The sequence below is a fragment of the Marmota monax genome, unplaced genomic scaffold (assembly GCF_021218885.2).
Source record: "Marmota monax isolate L192 unplaced genomic scaffold, Marmota_monax_Labrador192_F-V1.1 WCK01_AAM20220418_F8-fsc00019, whole genome shotgun sequence".
Classification (NCBI taxonomy): domain Eukaryota; kingdom Metazoa; phylum Chordata; class Mammalia; order Rodentia; family Sciuridae; genus Marmota; species Marmota monax.
The window spans coordinates 4,211,234-4,231,480 of NW_026695242.1; the positions used below are offsets into that span (position 1 = coordinate 4,211,234).

Here is a 20,247-nt window from a genome sequence, read left to right on the forward strand (position 1 = left end):
GGCTGGGGATGTGGCTCAGTGGTCAAGTGACCTGAGTTCAATCCCTGATTGCGGGGGAGGGGGGGATCAGTGGCTTTTGTATACAACAATAATGAATTGGTTCAGAAAAATCATGAAAGCAATCCTGTTAACAATAGCCACAATTAATAAACAAATAATATACTTAGGATTAAACTTAACCTAAGAATATGAATAACCTCTACAATGAAAATCACAAAATACTAAAAAAAGAAAATGAAGGGGCTGGGGTTGTGGCTTAGTGGTAGAGCGCTCGACCTCAGCACCACATAATAATAAATAAATAAAAACAAAGGTATTAAAAAATAAATATTAAAAAAAAGAAAAAAGAAAATTAAGACATTAAAAAGTAGAAAGTTGGACTGCAGTTGTGTCTCAATGGTAGAGCAATTGACTAGCACATGTGAGGCACTGGGTTTTTTTGATCCTCAGCACCACATAAAAATAATAAATAAAATAAAGGTACTGTGTCCATTTACAACTGGAAAAAAAAAAAAGGTGGAAAGCCCTCTCATGTTCATGAATTGGAAGAATATTGTTAAGATGTCCATACTACCCAAAGTGATGTACATATTCAATGCAATTCCCACCAAAATACTAATGACATTTTTCACAGAATGAAAATAATCCTAAAATTTATATGTAAGTACAAGAGACCCCCAAAAGCCAAAGCAATCTTGAGCAGAAGAAGCAAAGTGGAAACATCATAACAACTGAGTCCAAAATATTACTACAGAGCCTTAGTAACAAAAATAGCACAGTATTGGCATTAAAAAAAAAAAAAAAAAAAGACAGAGGCCACTGGAACAGAATAGAGAACTCAGAAATAAATCCATATATCTACAGGGAATTAATTCTCAAAAAAAAGTATAGAAACTTGATCCGTATCTTGCATCATGTAGAAAAGTCAACTAAACACTTAATGTAAGACCTGAAATTCTTAAACTACTAGAGGAAAACGGGGAAACACTTTAAGATACTTGCAATGGCAATGATTTTATGAATACGACTCCAAAAGTACAGGAAACAAAGGCAAAAAATATCAAGGCTACATCAAACAAGCTTCTGTTCAGCAAAAGTTAACAAGTTTACAGAGTAAAGAAACAATCTAGAGAATGGGAGGAAATATTTGCTAGCCACTGATCTACATATAAAGAAATAAAAAGCTTAACAAAAAACTAGTAATCCATCTAAAAAATGAGTCAATTAGCTACATTCCCAGCCGTCTTTATTTTGAAACAGTCTTGCTAAATCACCCACACTGGCTTTGAACTTGTCATCCTCCTGCCTCAGCCTCCTGAACATATTGTTAATGTGTATGAAAACCAGAAGTAAATAAGTGAATCCTTAATGTTTTCCTTTAGAAAGAAAAACAAATTATCACAATTTTTAATGTATAAGTTCTTTAATTTCACAATTCTGCTTAAGGAGATTCATATAATGGAATACCATGAAGCTGTTATAAAGGTGAATAACCATATATATTTCTTCAGAAAAAGTAAACATAATATTAAATTAAAAATAAGCTAAAACCAGGTGTAGTGGCACACACCTGTAAACCCAGTGGCTTGAGAGGCTGAGGCAAAAGGATCACAAATTCAAACTCAGCCTTGGCAATGCAGCAAGATCCTGTCTCAAAAAAGTTAATAATAAAATAAAAGGACTGGGTATGTAGCTCAGTGGTAAAGCATTCTTGGTTCAATTCCCAGTACCAAAGAAATAAAAAATAAAAAGGGCTGGGGATGGTGGCTCAGTAACGAAGCACCTATGGATTCAATCTCTGGTACAAAAATAAATAAATAAAAATAAAAACAAACCTACAAAACAAAAACAAAAAAACTAAATAATAATGCCTGAGACATAATCCGATCTTTATTTAAAAAGTATCCATCTATATAAACTTATGTGAGCGTGTAAGAAATCTGCTTAAAAATGGTCTGTGCAGCTATATATACTACTGTTAAAAGTATTACTTGCAGGATGGGTTAAAAAAAAAAAGGATTTATGTGAGCTTTCACTTTTTAATGCATACATCTCTATATAATTTGTAGTTTTACAATAAGCTTATATAACTTTATGATTAGGAAAAAATTACTTTTCCTTTTTGAAAAATCCAAAATCTCCCAACTTTTACCTTAAAAATAAACAAAAGAGTTTCTTTATGTCAACTCTTAAGTCATATTAACCACTCCTCCTTGCCCACTTACTTTTTTTCTTTTATTTTTGTGGTGCCAGGGATTGAACCCAGAGCCTTGTGCATTCGAGGCAAGCACTCTACCAACTGAGCAACATCCCCGGCCCCGCCTCCACTTTCTTATTGCTCATTGAAAACATTCCTAATACCTAGAGAAAGTTTGTTACCCTTTACCTCAAGGGCATTATTTTTATATCTGGATCTCCTTTGGCTGCTTAATCTTCCCTAGTTGGTAAGTCAGCTATTTTTATTACAGTATAGGAACTAACGCATAATTTTGGTTTACAAACAACACTAAAATAACAACAAAGGTGTTAATGAATATTTGGGAATACAGAACTAAAGCATGAAGGCTTCGAAAAGTAGAATAATAAGTTCTTTTGTCCAAATTTAACCAATTACAACAATCAATTTTGTGTATCAAGGACAGGTGATTTTTTGGGCTGGGGATGTGGCTCAAGTGGTAGCGCGCTTGCCTGGCATGCGTGCGGCCCAGGTTCGATCCTCAGCACCACATACAAACAAAGATGTTGTGTCTGCCGAGAAGTAAAAAATAAATAGTAAAAAAAAAAAAAAAAAAAAAAAAAAAAAGAAATTCTCTCTCTTTCTTTAAAAAAAAAAAAAAGAACATGTGATTTTCAAGTTCTTTTAAACATTTTTCAACATATTCACAATCCTCTTTCTTATTCCTATCAGCATAATTTCTCCTCTCTGTTTAATCAAAAGAGATGATGTGTCAACAGTACACCAATATGCTACAAAGTGCAAACAAAAAATAACAAATCCACCATTATTTGTATATCTCAGAAAGAATTTAGAGTACTAAGTACTATATTTTAAATGGGATATGCTAAAACTGCAAAATTTTTTTAAAAGGAGTGATGAAGACAATGAAGTGACCAGAGTATAAATTGCGAAGGAGGTAGAAAAGGGAAAATGTTGGGGGAAAAGATAATTCAGAGAAAACTTTTTTCCTATAGCTCTACAGCATGGAACTAGTATCAATGGATAGAAACAAAGGGAGACAGAGTCTAGCTTAGGATTTTTACCAAATTATTTTTTAGGAGTTTATTAGGTCTTGTGAATACCAAAAGGCACATTTTAATAGTAAGAGCAAAATTTTGTCCCTACTACATATGCTGTGTCATTAACCCAGTAAGAACAAAAAGGAAAGAATGATAAAGAAGGTAGCAGGCTACCTTTCCAGTGCACTGCAGGTGCTGTCCTGGCACGGAGAGGGAGGTCACAAACATGGTAAAGCAGCGAAGCAAGAATACAGTGCCCATCAGACTACAGAGCCTTCGCAGAAGGATTGACCTGTGAACAGAGCAAGCAAAGAGGGAAAAAGATCAGAAGAAAACAAACCAAAAAACCCTGGCATCAAATGTTTACCTAAAGGGAAAGCCAGCAGAAAAACCACTAGATTTTTTTTAAGACAGGAACCTTAGAGTACATCTAAAGCATCACTATCCAATAGAAGTCTCTGCAATGATAGAAATGTTCTATAAATACTTTGTCCAATATGCTATTTACATGTGGTTCTTGAGCACTTGCAATGAGGCTAGTATAGCCACAGAACTTAATTTTAAATTTTATTTCATTTTAATTGATTTAATAAATTGGCTAATGAGGGCTGGAGTGGTGGTGGCTCAGTTGGAAGAGTGTTTGCCTTGCATGTGTGAGGTACTGGGTTTGATCCTCAGCACCACAAAAAAAAAAAACAAATAAATAAAGTAAAGTATTAAAAAAACTGGCTAATAATATTAGCTGATATTCATTCTAACTTTTCCTAACTTAAGCTATAATTTTTTTTAGATACAAAGTTTGATATTAAGTATATCTGAAATACAAATTTTGAAAAACTACAATTTGGGTAATCGTGAACTGCACTGTGACATCATTTTTACTGTTATATTGTTTCTTTAAATGTCCTAAATTAAAATAAACTAAGATGCTTAGAGAGAACTTTTGTTTTATACATTTATATAAATACTCCTCTTGGGCTGGGGATATGGCTGAGTGGTACAGTGTTTGCCTAGCCATGAATGATGTCCTGGGTTCAATCTCCAGCAACAAAAAAACATATAAATAATATAGAAAGAAAGAGATCAAAATGCTCCTCTCTCCCTCAAAAAGAGCTTTGAACACAAGACTAGGTATATTTCAAGCCTCAGTGTACATACCTGGGAATGGAGTGTAGGAATCTGCATTTTAACAAACATCCAAATGATTCTAATAAAAGTGATGCTTCAAGAAATGTCTTTTTAAACTAAGTAGATTTGCATTGAACTGACCTCTACTATGCTTTGCTAAACCAACAGTTTATAAGGTAAAACTCTCTTTTGCTTTGAAAACTTGGATAAATTCAAATCCATGGAGTTCTATGAGGCAAAAGTAACCAGAAAGCAGTGGTGCATGTTTCTAAACACCTCAGGTTCAAAAGCAAACCAGAATTAAAAATATTGCTGCAAAACTGAAAAAAAAAAAAAAAAAAGGGACAGAAAGGTTCAATATGGCCTCAAAGTGTGACAAGAATAGCAATCATCAACCTTACTTTTCACCTTCAAAGCCTGAAATAACTACTGCTTAGGACACATAACTCATCACTGTGGTTATCTCAAGCACATCCTGTTGAGGAGAAAGAATAGAAAATGACAAGAAAGTGTCCTTATTCCTCTCCTGCATTCCAAAGATGGACAGCAGATCACTACAAATTTTATACTTCTTTAAATTTTTCCCTTTTTTACTTGAATCAAGTAATTTTCCTCATTAGAATAGGAAAAGAGCCTCTCCTAGGGCCCTAATGCTTTCCTCTTTTAACCAAAAAAATTCTTCCCTTTATATTTCTTGGTGAATATGCCAAAGAAGCACTTCTCCTATTTAGCAATTTCCTATACCATCTCAAGTAAATCACACTGCATAGACAGATATATAGAGTATGTAAAATGGTCTCATTTTTTAAACGGACCTCCTCCAAACAGAGAACACTTTCTTTCATTTAAACATTTGAACCAAACACTGTCCTTGGAAGAGTTTCTATTCTTCTATAGAATGTGACATTTCCGATTTGTTTCTTTCAAAAAAAAAAAAAAGATAAGGCTAAACTGGTAAGGATTAGCTCACGGCTGATCATCCACAATTCTGTTCTTTTCCTGCAAAATACATTCACAATATTACTTACTATGTAAGTACTATGTAGGATGACACTTCTGTTGATTAAATCTGAGACCTTTTTTTTTTGTTGTTGTTAATAACTATAATGTCACACTTACCAGAGAAGGAAATTAACCAGAAAAATGCAAAGGGAGGGACAAGACTTGATGACCAAACACAAGAGAGTAAGGAAGGTACCTGTGCTTGTGAAGAAGAAGAACCAGGAGCCAAATATAACATAGAATCATGCCACATACTTCTGTCATGGCAAAGGCCCATGGGATTCTAGGAACACTGGAACAGAAAAAAATTTTTTTTTGAACTGAAGATAAGTAAATATCACCCTTTTCAATAGATATTCACTTTTCTAAAAATGACATTAAAAGTTTAAATAAATTTACATCTCTCAGGAAATGGTATTTGGAGAGCCAGAGAATAAAAATCAATTTTATAAAGTGAACCACTTCTTAGAACATGTTTGTTGTCTGTGATTCCAAGTTCTGGCTCTCTATGAAAAAGCAATGACCATTTTCTCCCACCTTATCGCATGGCAAACCTGGATACAGAACTACCCACAAAGAACGGAAAAAAAGACCTCTTCTTATATGTTAATTTCAGAATCCAGACAATCAGGACTTGAAATTATTCTTTTCTTTAATAATTATTTCCATTATTATCATGACAAAAATATTTAAATATGTAATACATATAAATATGTATATATACAATTTTTTTAAGTGTTTAAAAGTGTTTATTTGGGACTGGGGTTGTGGCTCAAAAGAATAAGTACATCTTAATCACTCCAGAAAATTCCCCTGTGCCCCCACCCCAGCACAAGGGCAACAACTGACCTGACTGGTGTCCCTAAAAGGATTGCCTTTTCCAGAAAGATTTACTTATTGTAAGTTCATTCCTTGAACAACTTCTTGTAATTCTCCAAAGCTAATAAATACTTTTTTTATTTGCAATACTCGGGATTGATTCCAGGGGCACATTACCTCTGAGTTACACTCTCATTCCTTTTTATTTTTTGAGACAGGGTATCTCTAAATTGCTGAGACTGGCCTTCAACTTGTGATATGTCCTTCCTTGGCCTCCTCAGGTGCTGGGATTACAGACCTGATCCAGAGCATACAGCTATTTTATTAATCTCTCTTTTCCCTCAAGGGAAATGTCTCCTAGAGCTCTTCTTGCTCTTATCCCAATTTAGAATGGCTGCATTTTCTACTCCTCCTGCGTGGTTATTTATTAGAATAAAGTTATTATTAGAATAAAATTCACCTTGTGAATTCCTCTTTCTATATCAAATTTTCGGATTTTAAAAATTTAATAACAGTTATCAAGAATACAAGCAATAATAAATGTTGATGAGGATATGGGGGAAAAAGTACACTCATACATTGCTGGTAGGACTGCACACTGGTGCAACCACTTTGGAAAGCTGTGTGGAGATTCCTCAGAAAACTTGGAATGGAACCACCATTTGACCCAGCTATCCTACTACACGGTCTATATACAAAGGACTTAAAATCAGCATACTATAGTGACACAGCAACATCAATGTTTACAGCAGCTGAATTCATAATAGCCAAACTGTGGAACCATCTAGATGCCCATCAATAGATAAATGAAAAAAAATAAACTGTGGTGTATATACACACACAATGGAATATTATTCATCATTAAAAGAAAATAAAATTATGACATTTGCAGGTAAATAAATGGAATTGGAAAATATCATGCTAAGCTAAGTAAATCAGTCCCCAAAAATCTAAAGGCCAAATGTTTTCTGAGTCCATGACAGGAGGGGGTGGTTCAGAGAACCAACTTTGGAATGGGATAAAGGAAGGGTGGGGAGCGATCATAGGGGTAGGATGGTGGAATGAGATGGACATCATTACCCTAGGTAATGATGTATGACTCAGGGTATGTATAATTGCACGAATGGTGCATCTCTACTTCGTGTACAGTCAGAGGATTGAAATGTTGCATTCTATTTGTGTAAGATGAATTGAAATACATTCTACTGTCATGTACAACTAAGTAGAACAAATTAAAAAAAAATCTAAGTTCTGCTTGGTAGTATAGGGTATGGCCTATAATCCCAGTTACTTAGAGACTGCGGTGCATTAGCAACTTAGTGAGACCCTGCCTCAAAAAAAAAAAAAAGAGGGGTGTAGCTGTAGCTCAAGGGTAGAGCACTCCTGGATCAAATCCCTAGTATCCCCAAAAAGGTTTGTATTTTTAAAATTTATTTCATTTTTCCCTTCCTCCTTTCTTTCTTTCTAGGTACTAGGGATTGAATCAGGGCCTCATGCTGGGAGCCATTAGCCAAGTAGGTATGACAATTTCCTTGCCAGCGTACCCCATGTTGCTGACATGTTGCAGTGACATTGAATGTAGGTGACCTTGCTCAAGGACCAAGGCAGATTAGGGTGTTCCCGGTTTTAAGATAATCGTGTTTAGGGCGTTCCCAGTTTAGGTTCCAGGTTTAAGATTATTCCTGCTGGGAATAGGGCGTATCCTGCTGCCTCAGACAGTATATTTTGGAGATAGAAGCCCAGTGAAGGTGGATTTGGGAAGAGAACGTGGATTTCCCCAGAACGTGATTGTAGACGGCTGGTGTGAGTTCGGGAATAAAGAGTTGCTGTTTGAATCTACGAGCTGTGTGGTGGCTCGTGATTGTGTGCCCAGCCAGACTGTGGCAGCCTCACACATGCTAAGTAAGCATTCATCACTTTTTTTTTTAAAGTATTCTTCTGCTCCCTATTTTGTTTCCAAATTTCCTTTTTTCCTGTTTGTATTGGTATGTTTTCCTTGAATGTTTGGTTATTCTTGAATGACCATTCATATGGTCTATTGTGTAAAATAGGCTTCAGAAGCAAACCCTGGAACAAATATCAGTGTGAAAGAGATTTTTGAGGAAGAGTTCCAAAGAAAATCTATAGGGTGGTAGAACATGAAATCAATAAGACAGAGAAGCAAAACAAGGGTGAGACATAAAGCAAAACTCTGTAGGAAGTCAGGAATTGCTAACTTCAGCTCAATCCTATGGGGAATTTGGTCCAGTGTAGGTTCCAGCTAAATACTGTCCCAGTTAGGGCAAAGAGAAATGAAGTATCTATACCCCATCTCTTAAGTCATTGGCTATGGACTGCTACTAAAGGAATGTAAATTTCTAAGCATTTTTTTACTCTCTTTTCAAGTAGGCAGTGTATTCTGGCAGCTCAAGAGCAGCCCTCCAACAAACAGGCATAACTACCGGGTCTTGAGAGCATTAGTGTTCAGGAAAATGGAAAAGAGATCTGAGGGGATACTGAAGGAACACTAACAGCATCTGCGACTGTTCTCTGATGAAAAAAGCTTTAAATGTTTAAGAGCATGAAGCTTTGTTAGTGAATGACACTGTAGATAGTAAGGCAAAAAAAATTTGGTTTCAAATTCCTGTTATGAATTGAGAAAATGTCTATTTGTACATGAATGTTCAAGCAGCATTATTAATAGTAGCCAAAAGAAGGAAACAACCCCAATGCCCATCAATTAATAAGTGGGTAAATAAAATATGGTATATCTACACAATAGAAAATCATTTGGTAATAAAAAGAAACATAGTATTGATGCATACTATAATATGTATGAATCCTGAAAGCATGTTAAGAAGCCAGATACAAAAAAGCCACAGATGGTGTCATTTATATGAAATGGACAGAATAGACATATTCATAGAAACAATGGTTGGCAGGGTCTGAAGAAAGGAGGGAAAAGAGTATGATTGCTAACGGTATGAATTTCTTTTGAGGTTGAATGTTTTGGATTTAGTGGTGATGGCTGTACAACTCAAAACAAAATCCTCATTGCTCTACCAAACTATTTTCCCTTTCTTCCTTTATTCCTTGTGATGGCTATTTACAGAAGTTCAGGATAATTGTCACTCTAATTCTAATAATAATTTGTGTTCTTGCTCACTTCTACTTTCACTTCTCTTCCTATCATCTTGTCCTTTACCCTACACCACAGCAATTTCAACTCATGTTGTAACTGAAACCTTGTCATTTAAGATTATTCCTCATAATCTCAATTTAATGAATTGTATTGTCTAATATCCCTATGCCAAGGGTATGTAAGTTTTTTGTTGTTTTTTTTTTGCAGGGGTGGTTCTGGGAATCAAACTCAGGGCACTAGTCATGCTATATACACGCTGTACCATAGTAATCACCTCGAACAGGCCCCTAGTGCAGCTATGACATTACATGAATCTGCTCACTCTTCTGTTTTGTAGAGGAACATTTTATACTCCAGCTTTTCTTTCCAAACCTCCATTTCTTTTCTCTGTTCTCACTTTCTGTACACAGAGAAAATAAAAGCCATCAGAAGAGCACTTCCTATGTTCCATCAGCACATAGAGCAGTCTTCTGCCTCTGTTTCCACATTTTCTACCTTTGCTGTTATTATATTTATTTTGTTTATTTATTTTTATGTGGTGCTGAGGATGGAACCCAGAGTCTCACACGTGCGAGACGAGCACTCTACCGCTGAGCCACAATCCCAGCCCCTCATTCCTATTTTAAACTCTACAGTTTAGCCTATTCAAAACAAAACAAACAATACCTTTTGACCCCATATCTCCCCCTCATTCCTTCCCACACTATAGCTCCACTTAGTTCTTATAGAAAAGTTTGCCCTTATAAGAAAGATTTGATTATCTCTAATTTCTGTGTTCCCATTCTATTTCTCTCATCATTTCTTCGACTAATTGTTTTATTTTGAAAAAAATCTGATTCTACTGAAAAAAGTTACAAGAATAATAAGCACTTTGTTTCTCATCTAAATCCCTCATTGTTTGTAATAATTAATGCTCTGCCACATTTACTTCATTACACACACACACACACACACACAACTCTTTTGGGGGAAACTGAAGTCTCCCAAAGTAAATTACAGACATTATGATACTCTAAATATTTTGGCATTTCTAAGAATAAGCATATCCTTTTCATAACTCAATATACTATTACATCCAGGAAATTATAACATTGATTTAGTTATCATCATTTAATATACAGGTCTTCAAAATTTCCTAATTACCTCAAAATGTTCTTTACAGAAATATTCTTTCTTAATATAGGATCCAATTAAAGTATTGTTCCTGATTATATCTCTTCAATTTCTCTTACAATTCCCCCTGGTTTTTGTGATGACACTGATATTTCTGGGGATTTCAGATTACTTATTGTGTAGAATATTCCATGTTTCAGATCTTTCTGATTATGTTCTCATAGAGTTACATTTTTTAAAAATTAGGGTGGGGAGCAAGATTATAGGTGATATTGTGAACATCACCCACTTTCAATGCACATAATGTTGGTTTGTTCTATGGAGATGCTACATTTGGTCATTTGGTTAAGCAGACACATGCCAGGTCTTGCTATATTGTAAAGGTACTTTATTCCTTATGTAATTAAGTAATACGTAAGATGATACTTTCAGATCTCGACACTATGCTGCTACCAAATGGCCTTTCACCTTATTGGAGGATGCAAAACAGTTGTGTGACCACATTTATTTGCTGGATAGTGTTCTTAAAGGGCTTCCTGTCTTACCCATTATTTTTTGTTTATTACCATAGATTTAAAGATTATTTTTCTTACTCAATATATTATAGTCCATTACCAACATTATTCTTTTTGATGTTCCAATTATACTAATTTGTTCAGCAGGAGCCCCTTTAAACCAATTCTTATGTTTTTTTGACGTGTTGCCATTGGTTTGTGCACTTTCCCTGATTTATGGCACAAGATCTGCTTCTCACTTATGTTATACTTTCCTTACCACAGACTTAAAATTGGTCACTTCTCTGAGAAGCCCTGGTCTAGTTTCTTTTCATCTGGGAATGGTGGTTATACATGACCATCTATAAGCTCACAGTGTTCACTGCCAAGTTTCAGGGTTTTTTGCTCTGTTTTAATTTTTTTTTTTTTAGTTGTAGATGAACACAATACCTTTATTTATTTATATGTGGTGCTGAGGATAGAACCCAGTGCCTCACACATGCAAGGCAAGTGTTCTACCACTGAACCACAAAATCCCAGCCCCCATTGCTGAGTTTTTGTTGCAAATCACTTCATATAATTTCATAGAAATAATCCACATTCTTTTTTTTATGATTAAATAGTAATTCACTGTGTAGATGTAACCATAGTATATTCAATAGTTTTCCATGGATAAACGTTTAAATTATTGCCAATATTTATAATTATTATAAATAATGTCACAATGTAATGTTTTTTCATATTTGTGAAGAATTACCTTCAGGTAAATCACATTCTCACTTGAATCCATTATAATTGGATTTTTGCCATTATTAACTCTTGCCATAGTCACTGATGACCAATATGTCACTGATGACCAATATGTCGCTAAATCCAAAGGCCAATTAATTACTGAATTACATGACCTCTCTTGAGCATTTGACATAGCCAGTTACCCAGCCTTCTTAAAATACTTTTTTTGCCTGACTTCTAGGATATTTGTGGAAGTATCTTTCTCTTCAGTCTTCTGAATGATTTCTCTTTCTCTCGATCTTCTTTAATAGTTTCTCCTTATTTATTTGATTTCAATGGGCAATTACTTTTTTACTTCTTGTTCCTTAAACATGCCAGAATACTCCCAGTTTAGAATTTTTTGTGCCTAGCTGTTTCCTCTGCTATTTCCCCCAACATATCCACATATCTTTTCACCAGATATCCACACACTTTCTTCCTTAGGAATTTTTGTTTACAGGTGGGAAAACTATATAGAATAGGAGATAGAATATTCTAATAACTTCTTAAACAACTTTCAACCAATTCTGTTTATTTTAGCATAACTCCTTCACCTCCAGTGTCCACAGCTTTGAGAAATTTGCAATATAAATTAGGTTGATTTTCAGTTTTCTCCATTGCTATTTTAGAATTAGGATATTTTTTGCTAGTTGCCATTCATTCATTCTGCCTTCACACTTCCAAAAATGTATAGCTGTTTTATCCAACCCATCCTGTAGGCTTTAGTACTTAAAAAAAAAAGCAAACAAAAAAAATTTTAGTTGGGATTTCACAGGGAGCAAAAATGTCATGTGCATGCTATTCTTTCTGTGTATGTATATGTGACTGTGTGTGTGTTACTGGGAATTGAAGGCAGGGGCTCATTTATGCTAGGAAAGTACTCTACCCACTAAACTACATCCCCACCCCTTTTTATTTTATTTATTTTCAAAATTTTTATTTATTTATTTATTTTTTAAGAGAGAGAGAGAGAATTTTTTAATATTTATTTTTTAGTTTTCGGCAGACACAACATCTTTGTTGTTTGTATGTGGTGCTGTGGATCGAACCGGGGCTGTACGCATGCCAGGCGAGCGCGCTACCGCTTGAGCCACAACCCCAGCCCCCCCAACCCCTTTTTAAATTTTAAGATAGCATCTTACTATGTTGCCCAGGCTGGCCTACAACTTACAATCCTCCTGCCTCAGCCTCCCAAATACTACTGTCTTTTTTTTTTTCCAGTGGTGGGATCAATCCCAGAGCCTCACACATGCCAGGGAAGCACTCTAACACAGAGCTCAATTCCCAGACCCTATTCCACCATTGTAAAGTGAATATTCTAAAATTATTTCATCTTGCCAGTTGTAGTACACTCTGGTAATCCCAGCAACTCAGGAGGCTTAGACAGGAGGATCCCAAGTTTGAGGTCAGTTTAGCCTTGAAAAAATTTGTAGTGCCTTATTTTTATAAAATATTTTGCCCTTGACCTTCCGAAAGTAACATAGTATGTATTTTAAGAATTTTTTATTTTATTTTATTTTGAGATAGAGTCTTACTAATTGCCCAGGCTGACCTGTGGGAGGCCATCTTCGCATGTGATTTGAGTCACCTCCCTGGCTGGGCGAGAGGTGCTTAGGCACATCTTGTGTCCAGAGCTTTCCCCACCCTTCTGAGGTCCGAGGGCTTGTCCGTGTGGAGGCGGACAAGGCTTCATAAACGAAGGTTCAGAACATGAGAAATCTCTAGGGAGTTTTGAATTAAAGAGACAGACTCTAATTACCTTTAAACCACCTCCAGGACAGCTTCTCCTGGCTCCAGCCTCCAGCCACCTATTATGGTAGCAAGGTTTACTGAAGAGGCTAGCTAGAGAGAGAGAGAGAGAACATGCGAGGAAGTGGACTTTTATTGGGGAACAGAAAATTCTGGGGAAAATCCCATCCAATGAAGATTGAGGGGGCAGTGTCCCAAGGCCAGGTACAACGATTGGGTCTTTGGGGTAGTGGCCAGACACGCCTCCACACGGACAAGCCCTCAGACCTCAGAAGGGTGGGGAAAGCTCTGGACAAAAGATGTGCCTAAGCACTTCTCGCCCAGCCAGGAGGTGACTCAAATCACGTGTGAGGATGGCCTCCCACAGGTCAGCCTGGGCAATTTAGTAAGACTCTATCTCAAAATAAAATAAAATAAAAAATTCTTAAAATACATATACTATAAGTTACTTTCGGAAGGTCAAGGGCAAAATATTTTATAAAAATAAGGCACTACAAATTTTTTCAAGACTTCTTTTAAATCACAAATATAAAACAGTTCTGTTTATTGTTCTATTCTTATTTTTCATACAATATACTATATTCTTTTTCTAAATCCAGTATTTAATAAAAAATAATACTATTATTAAATCCATTTGTACTAGTTGTGATAACTCCAATTTATCTGGTGATAAGAGACTGCCCACATTTTCAGAAAAGCAGAACCCTGCTCATTAATTAAGGAAAAAGAATGGGGGCTAGGGATATAGCTAGCTCAGTGGTAGAGCACTTGCCTAGTACATATGAGGCACTGGGTTCAATCCTCAGCACCACATAAAAGTAAAAAAAAAAAAAAAAAAAAAATCAATGGATCAAACATACTTCCAGGACACCCTTTCAAAATCTGAAATGTGCAAGGATTAAATCTATACAAAAATAAATTAGGGCTGGGGTTGTAGCTTTGTGGTAGAGCGTTTGCCTACCATGTGTGAGGCACTGGGTTCAATTCTCAGCAACACATAAAAATAAATAAAATAAAGGTCCATAGAAAACTAAAATATATATATATATATATATATTTTTTTTTCTTCATATATATATATGAAGAAAAATAAGTTAAGCAGTGGTCACCTAGGTTTGAACTTTTAAGTTTAGGTAAGGTTTTTACTTTAAATTATTTCAAAATATCTTTTTAATACCACCAGATAAAGCAAATGTAAAGTATATGTCAACCACAACCACAACAACATAGTATCACTGCTGTTACTACAGCAACCTTCTACAAACTTAGCATGTAGGAAAAATACTTACCTGTCTAAGAATATATCTGGGAGTGGTGGATAGGTCTGCATGTCAGGCACTCGTTCATGGACTATAACCATAATGAAAGATGTAAACCCGAATACTATAAAAACATATATACAACTTAGTATGGTCTTCCAGTACTCTGGGTCCAATCTTCGAACAGGATGTTTGTTTTTGCCATTCATGTACTGGTACTCATCAGAATTCAAGTCAGTGATGGGTCCATCACAGTCATGTGAAAGTTCACCATTACAGAGCCAGTCTGCACTTTGAAGAGCACTGATGAATGGGGTCATGGAACTCATGGGACTGTCACTATTGTAGCCCATTTCTTCTAAAACATCAATATGTATTTTCTGCAATTTTCGGACAGAAAGCATTAACCTTTTAATGTCCCCTAGGACTTTGATTTCCAGAGGAGGAGACCGGAGATCATATTCAGTCAATGTTAACAATGTGATTCCATCAAGTCGGTGCTTATTGCATAAAATGTCCACATATTCAAAAAAGCCTTCATCCTTCAGCCACACAGCTACATGCTTGGTAGTCCAACGGCGAATACAGAGTTGATTGGGACCTGCCATTTCTTCCTCCACTGTCTGCCAAGGGAAAATAAGTAAACAAAACAAAAATTTTAGTGTGTTAACAACTCCTTCAAAGACCAAATACACAAAAACAGCAGAAACAGTCATTTACCTACATTCCCTACTGGATTCTAGAATCAAAGAAATAGATATTATAAAATTACCATATTCTTAGAAAAAGTATCTTTCCAATTTGAGGCAGAAAAAAATCCCCTACAAAAGCAAATAGATAATTGTAATGCATCCTGTTGTCATATTTAACAAATTAAAATGAAAAGGAAAAAACCCTGCACTTCCCACTTAGACAAATTACAATATTTAACGTCTAGGAAAAAAACTTTTTTGTTTCATTACTTTTGTCATCATTATCAATATCATAATCAAAAACAATTGTTTACTGTAAATTTCTACATTGGTGGGACCAAGGCATGTCTGTCTTGTCAGGTTGATCAATGTGTTATTTGAACAATAGTAATAAACAAATGCCCCGTAGGGTCCTTAAAAAAAAAAAAAAGCAAATAGATAACTGTAATTCCAGGAAACTCTTAAGAGTTAAAATATTTCTATCTACTATTATACATAAAATGATTTCTCTAACAGATATTGAGCCTTTAAACTAGTTATAAATTTGGGTCTTAATAAGAACTCAGTTACTTCTATACTGTGAATATCTCATTATAGAATGGAATAAGACACTTTTGGGATTTTAGTGATAATTTTTTTAATGGTCTTTTCAATTAACATAAGTTTGATGACTCATACTTTACATTACAGTTATAAAAGGCCAATATTATGCTATGTTTTAAAAAGCACTTATTAATTTTACTATTTTTATCCTATTAAGATGTTTATGTCATTTTCCTATTGTAAGACTTTCAGTTACCCTGGACTGTATCAGGTTTATAAAGTATATCAGATAAACGGGAGACAAAGTCCTACATAGGGGTTAAAAAAAAGAAAGGAAAAACAAAACATTATTTCTCAAATGTACCTCCTCAACTATTAAAGCCTGTGTGTTTTCTGACATTTTTCTAAATCTCTAAACACTGAGTCTATTTCCTTCTGAGATGATTTTCAAAATGTGATGGGGAAACTTTAAAGCATTTTTTAAAAATATGAAAAAAAATGATACAATGAACATCCATGTGCCCACAACACAGTTTGGGGGGTCAAAAAAGTTCCAATACAAATGTTTTATTTCTTAATCTGGATGGATACTAGTTATACAGGTATGCTCCTTCTATGAAAAATCATCATGCTACATACTTATGATCTATACTTTTCTGTATATATGCTAACATTTATTTTAAAAGAGCACTTTAAAAAGCAAGACTAAAAATTATATACAAATTTATCCTGAAAGATAAATCAGTATCCTTCACAATGAAATGGATAACATTCTCCTCCTCTCCTCCCAGATGTAATATCTCCTAACTTTGGTGTTTATCATTGCTTTTTGCATTTTGTGCTATGAAAACCTTCTATAGTTCCTTAGGATGAGGACAGTGAAAAGCAGATGGTACATGCATTCTCCTCCTATCCACACAAACTTCTTGCCATGAAGACTTAAAATAATTCAGCAAAAACAGATACTTTAATAAGTACCACTTGTATCATCAAATTATTCCAACAAGAAACACACTTGATAAAATTCCACCCACAGATGAGTGAGAAGAAAATGTCAGCTAATCATAAGTATTTATTTCTTAATTACTTAATCCAAGTTTTTAGAAGGCTTAAACCATATTTTGTTTCCAAATAGAACTTTTGGTTTTATCAACCCTATAGATTTTTAGTCTTAGAAAATTCAAATCCATCTAAAGGAGTTCATATTTTTTTAAAGTTACTGCAACATTACAAAAAAACTCTGACTCAACTCTTTTTTTAAATTTTTTATTTGTTCTAACTTATTTGTACATGACAGCAGAATACAAATAGTACAATATTTCAATTCTCTGGTTGTACACGGTGTAGAGATTCACCCTCATCTCACTCAATTCTTTTAAGCTACAGTATATCATTCTCCGCCCCAAATGTCAAGGAACTATGATTTGTGGAATTTACACATTGTTTTGGTTCATATACACAGCTAGGTAGTTTATTCTATCTACTTATTTTACCTACTTACATATCTCCTTTTCTTCTAGGTATACTCTGACTAAATTACTTGACCCTTAGATAGCCAGCAAGCATATGCTACAAAATCAACAACAGTTATGATGCAGCAACCTGAGAAAGAAGTGCACTCATAACAACAAGGCCAGATTTCTTCATTATATTCATTACATTTCTATTCTGCTGCCTTTCCCCTTTAACAGCTTACCACCAATGGGTTCCAAGTCACTCCCATGCTTGTAGCATTATTCTTCAGTACAGTTTCATCTCATATTCTACTCAAAATGATTCTTCTTTCAATTTTTTTTCTTTCCTGTTTTTCCCTGTCTTAGCTCATAGTTCTTTACAACCTCCACCAAGCAAATGAGCTTAAGGGCTTTGAAGCTGATGTTTTAGCTGCTAGAAAATAGGAGTTATCATACATAGAAGCCTCATAGAAGTCTTTGAGTCTGGTGTGGGAAGGCCCTAAAAGCATGACACATTTCACTGTTCTGCTTCATCAGGTCAGTGCATGTCCTTTAATTACATGGTACTACATAATAGTTAGAGACACTAAATCACTATGTAACTATGTTGTGGAGGCCTGCATTAAAGAGATATATTAAAAGATGATAAAAAGGTTTAGGGCCCATTTAATATTTATGTTGTGCCACAGGAATTAGAGGGAACAGAAGACTTCGAACAAAAAAGAGATACAGGTTTCATACAAATCAAAAAATGAAGAAATTAGGTTAGTGAATGCTTTCAGTTTTAACTAATACTGGTTTGAATCAATTATCATTTAAAGGACTCCTGCTTCTGGCCAAGATGTAGTAACAAGGACTAAATGTATTTACTGTCAGACCTGAAACAACCAAAAAACCAGACAAAATATATGGGAGGTGGGGGTCAAGATAGCGGACATCAGGTAAATCCATTAGGGACAGGAAACCACTAAGGTTGGCTCTATCACCCTAGCTTACTTCTTTTGAAGGCTTTCAAGCCATAAAGGCATAGAATGAGAAACCCAGGTGAGGCCTAAGGGACTAGCTCACTTGAGAAAATAAAATTAATAGTCTGGGGTGATCATGGTGGCTAGTGTTTGCAGGATGAATGCTAGAGAAGATAAATACACACAGAGGGAGAACTCCAGAGATTCGCAGACAGTCTCCCTTGAATACTGAGTTGAATGCTGATCAATGTGTGCATAGAAGGAAACTAACCAAGACAGAGAAACACCACCCAAAACAATTCCTGGCACCCACAAAGGCCAAGAAAAATGCCTATCCCAAAAAGCCAGACTGGAAAAAAAAAAAAAAAAAAAAGCTCATGATTCATGGGGTTTGGGGTACCAACCATACAAGAAAGATCTTGCCACTGAAGTGAGGCAAAATTAACTCTAAAGCAGTGATTTTTAACTGATGCTAATTATCCTCACTCTTTAGGGATATTTGGCAATATCTAGAGACATTTTTGATTGTCCCAACTGGGGGGCAATGCTACTGGCATCTAGAGAAAAGATCAGGGATGCTGATAAAATTCTATAATGCTGGGGAGTGATACTGACCAAATTATATTGTTATGTTGTGTATTGCATGCATGTACAAATATATAACAACAAATCTCATCAGTGTGTACAACTATAATGCACCAATTTAAAAAAATGTGGAAAGGGCTGGGGTTGTGGCTCAGCGGCAGATCGCTCGCCTAGCAAGTGCAAGGCCCTGGGTTCAATCCTCAGCACCACATAAAAATAAACGAACAAAATAAAGGTATTGTGCCCAATTATAAATGTGGAAAAAGGGGCTGGAGTTGTAGCTCAGTGGTAGAGCACTTACCTCACAAATGTGAGGCACTGGGTTGGATCCTAGCACCCCATAAAAATAAATAAAGTCATTGAGTCCATACACAACTAAAAAATATATTTTAAAAAAGTGGGGAAAAAAATTCTATAATGCACAGGACTCCTTTCCCTTCCCCAAAATGGATCATTTGGCTCAAAATATTGGTGCAGAGCTGGCCACTGTGACACATGCTTGTAATCCCAGCTACTTAGGAGGCTGAGGCAGGAGGATTGCAACATGAGCAACTTAGTGAGGCTCTGTCTTAAAATAAAAAATAAAAGGGGTAGGGATGTAGGTGTTCAGTACTAAGTACCCCTCCTTCAATCTCCAGTACTGGAGGGTGGGTAGGACACTATCTCTTGAGAAAGGATGACTACACTAAACCTATCTCTGGTCCTGTGGTAAGGGCTCTCCGGGAACAAAGAGAAGCAGACATGGCACACTCAGTAACCAGGTATGCATGCACGACTGTTAGGCAACGTGGCACAGTCAGTATCTATGTGCATATGAGGAGTTGCAACTGTTGCAGTTCTAGAGTACAAAAAACCCAATCAGAATGTATGTTACCATATTGGGGAGACAAAGGGACTACCATGTAAGGGCAGGGGCTCAGACTTTGGAAATGAATCCGCTGAGCCAGCGCTGACATTAATAAATGCTGCTTCCTGGTGAAAGCCCTGGTGTCTCTGTGCAAGAATCCTACAACAGTCCAGCCTAACAGATCTTAAAAGAATCAAAAGGATCAAATTGTTTTCAAGCAATTTAACTGTATTTCACAACCAGTTCAGGAATATTAATAGGAGAAATATAAAAGTATTCAGAATTCAATAGGTAAAATTCATAATATCTGGCACCCAGCCATAGCTTATCAGGCATGCAAAGCAGGAAACTGAGAAAAATACATTAAGACAGAAATTGATTTATACCTAATAAAGGATAAAAGAATTAGCACGTAGATAAGAAAATCAACAGGTATAATAACTGTATTATGTTTTTTTAAGTTAAGAG

At 35.5% G+C, this 20,247-nt stretch overlaps 1 protein-coding gene across 3 annotated transcripts in view; it reads right to left on the bottom strand.

Annotated features, from left to right (window-relative positions):
* The window catches only part of Samd8 (sterile alpha motif domain containing 8), a 59,048-nt gene that overhangs the window by 14,611 nt on the left and 24,190 nt on the right, over window positions 1-20,247 (bottom strand). For 2 of the 3 annotated variants that reach the window (XM_046419894.1, XM_046419895.2), the window contains exons 2-4: window positions 14,724-15,316; window positions 5,564-5,659; window positions 3,412-3,529 (exon numbers count right to left, since the gene is read on the bottom strand). In XM_046419894.1, coding sequence (XP_046275850.1) covers window positions 3,412-3,529; window positions 5,564-5,659; window positions 14,724-15,316 — 807 coding nt within the window. The remainder of the gene's footprint in view (window positions 1-3,411; window positions 3,530-5,563; window positions 5,660-14,723; window positions 15,317-20,247) is intronic. The other variant, XM_058577917.1, reaches the window with a different exon arrangement.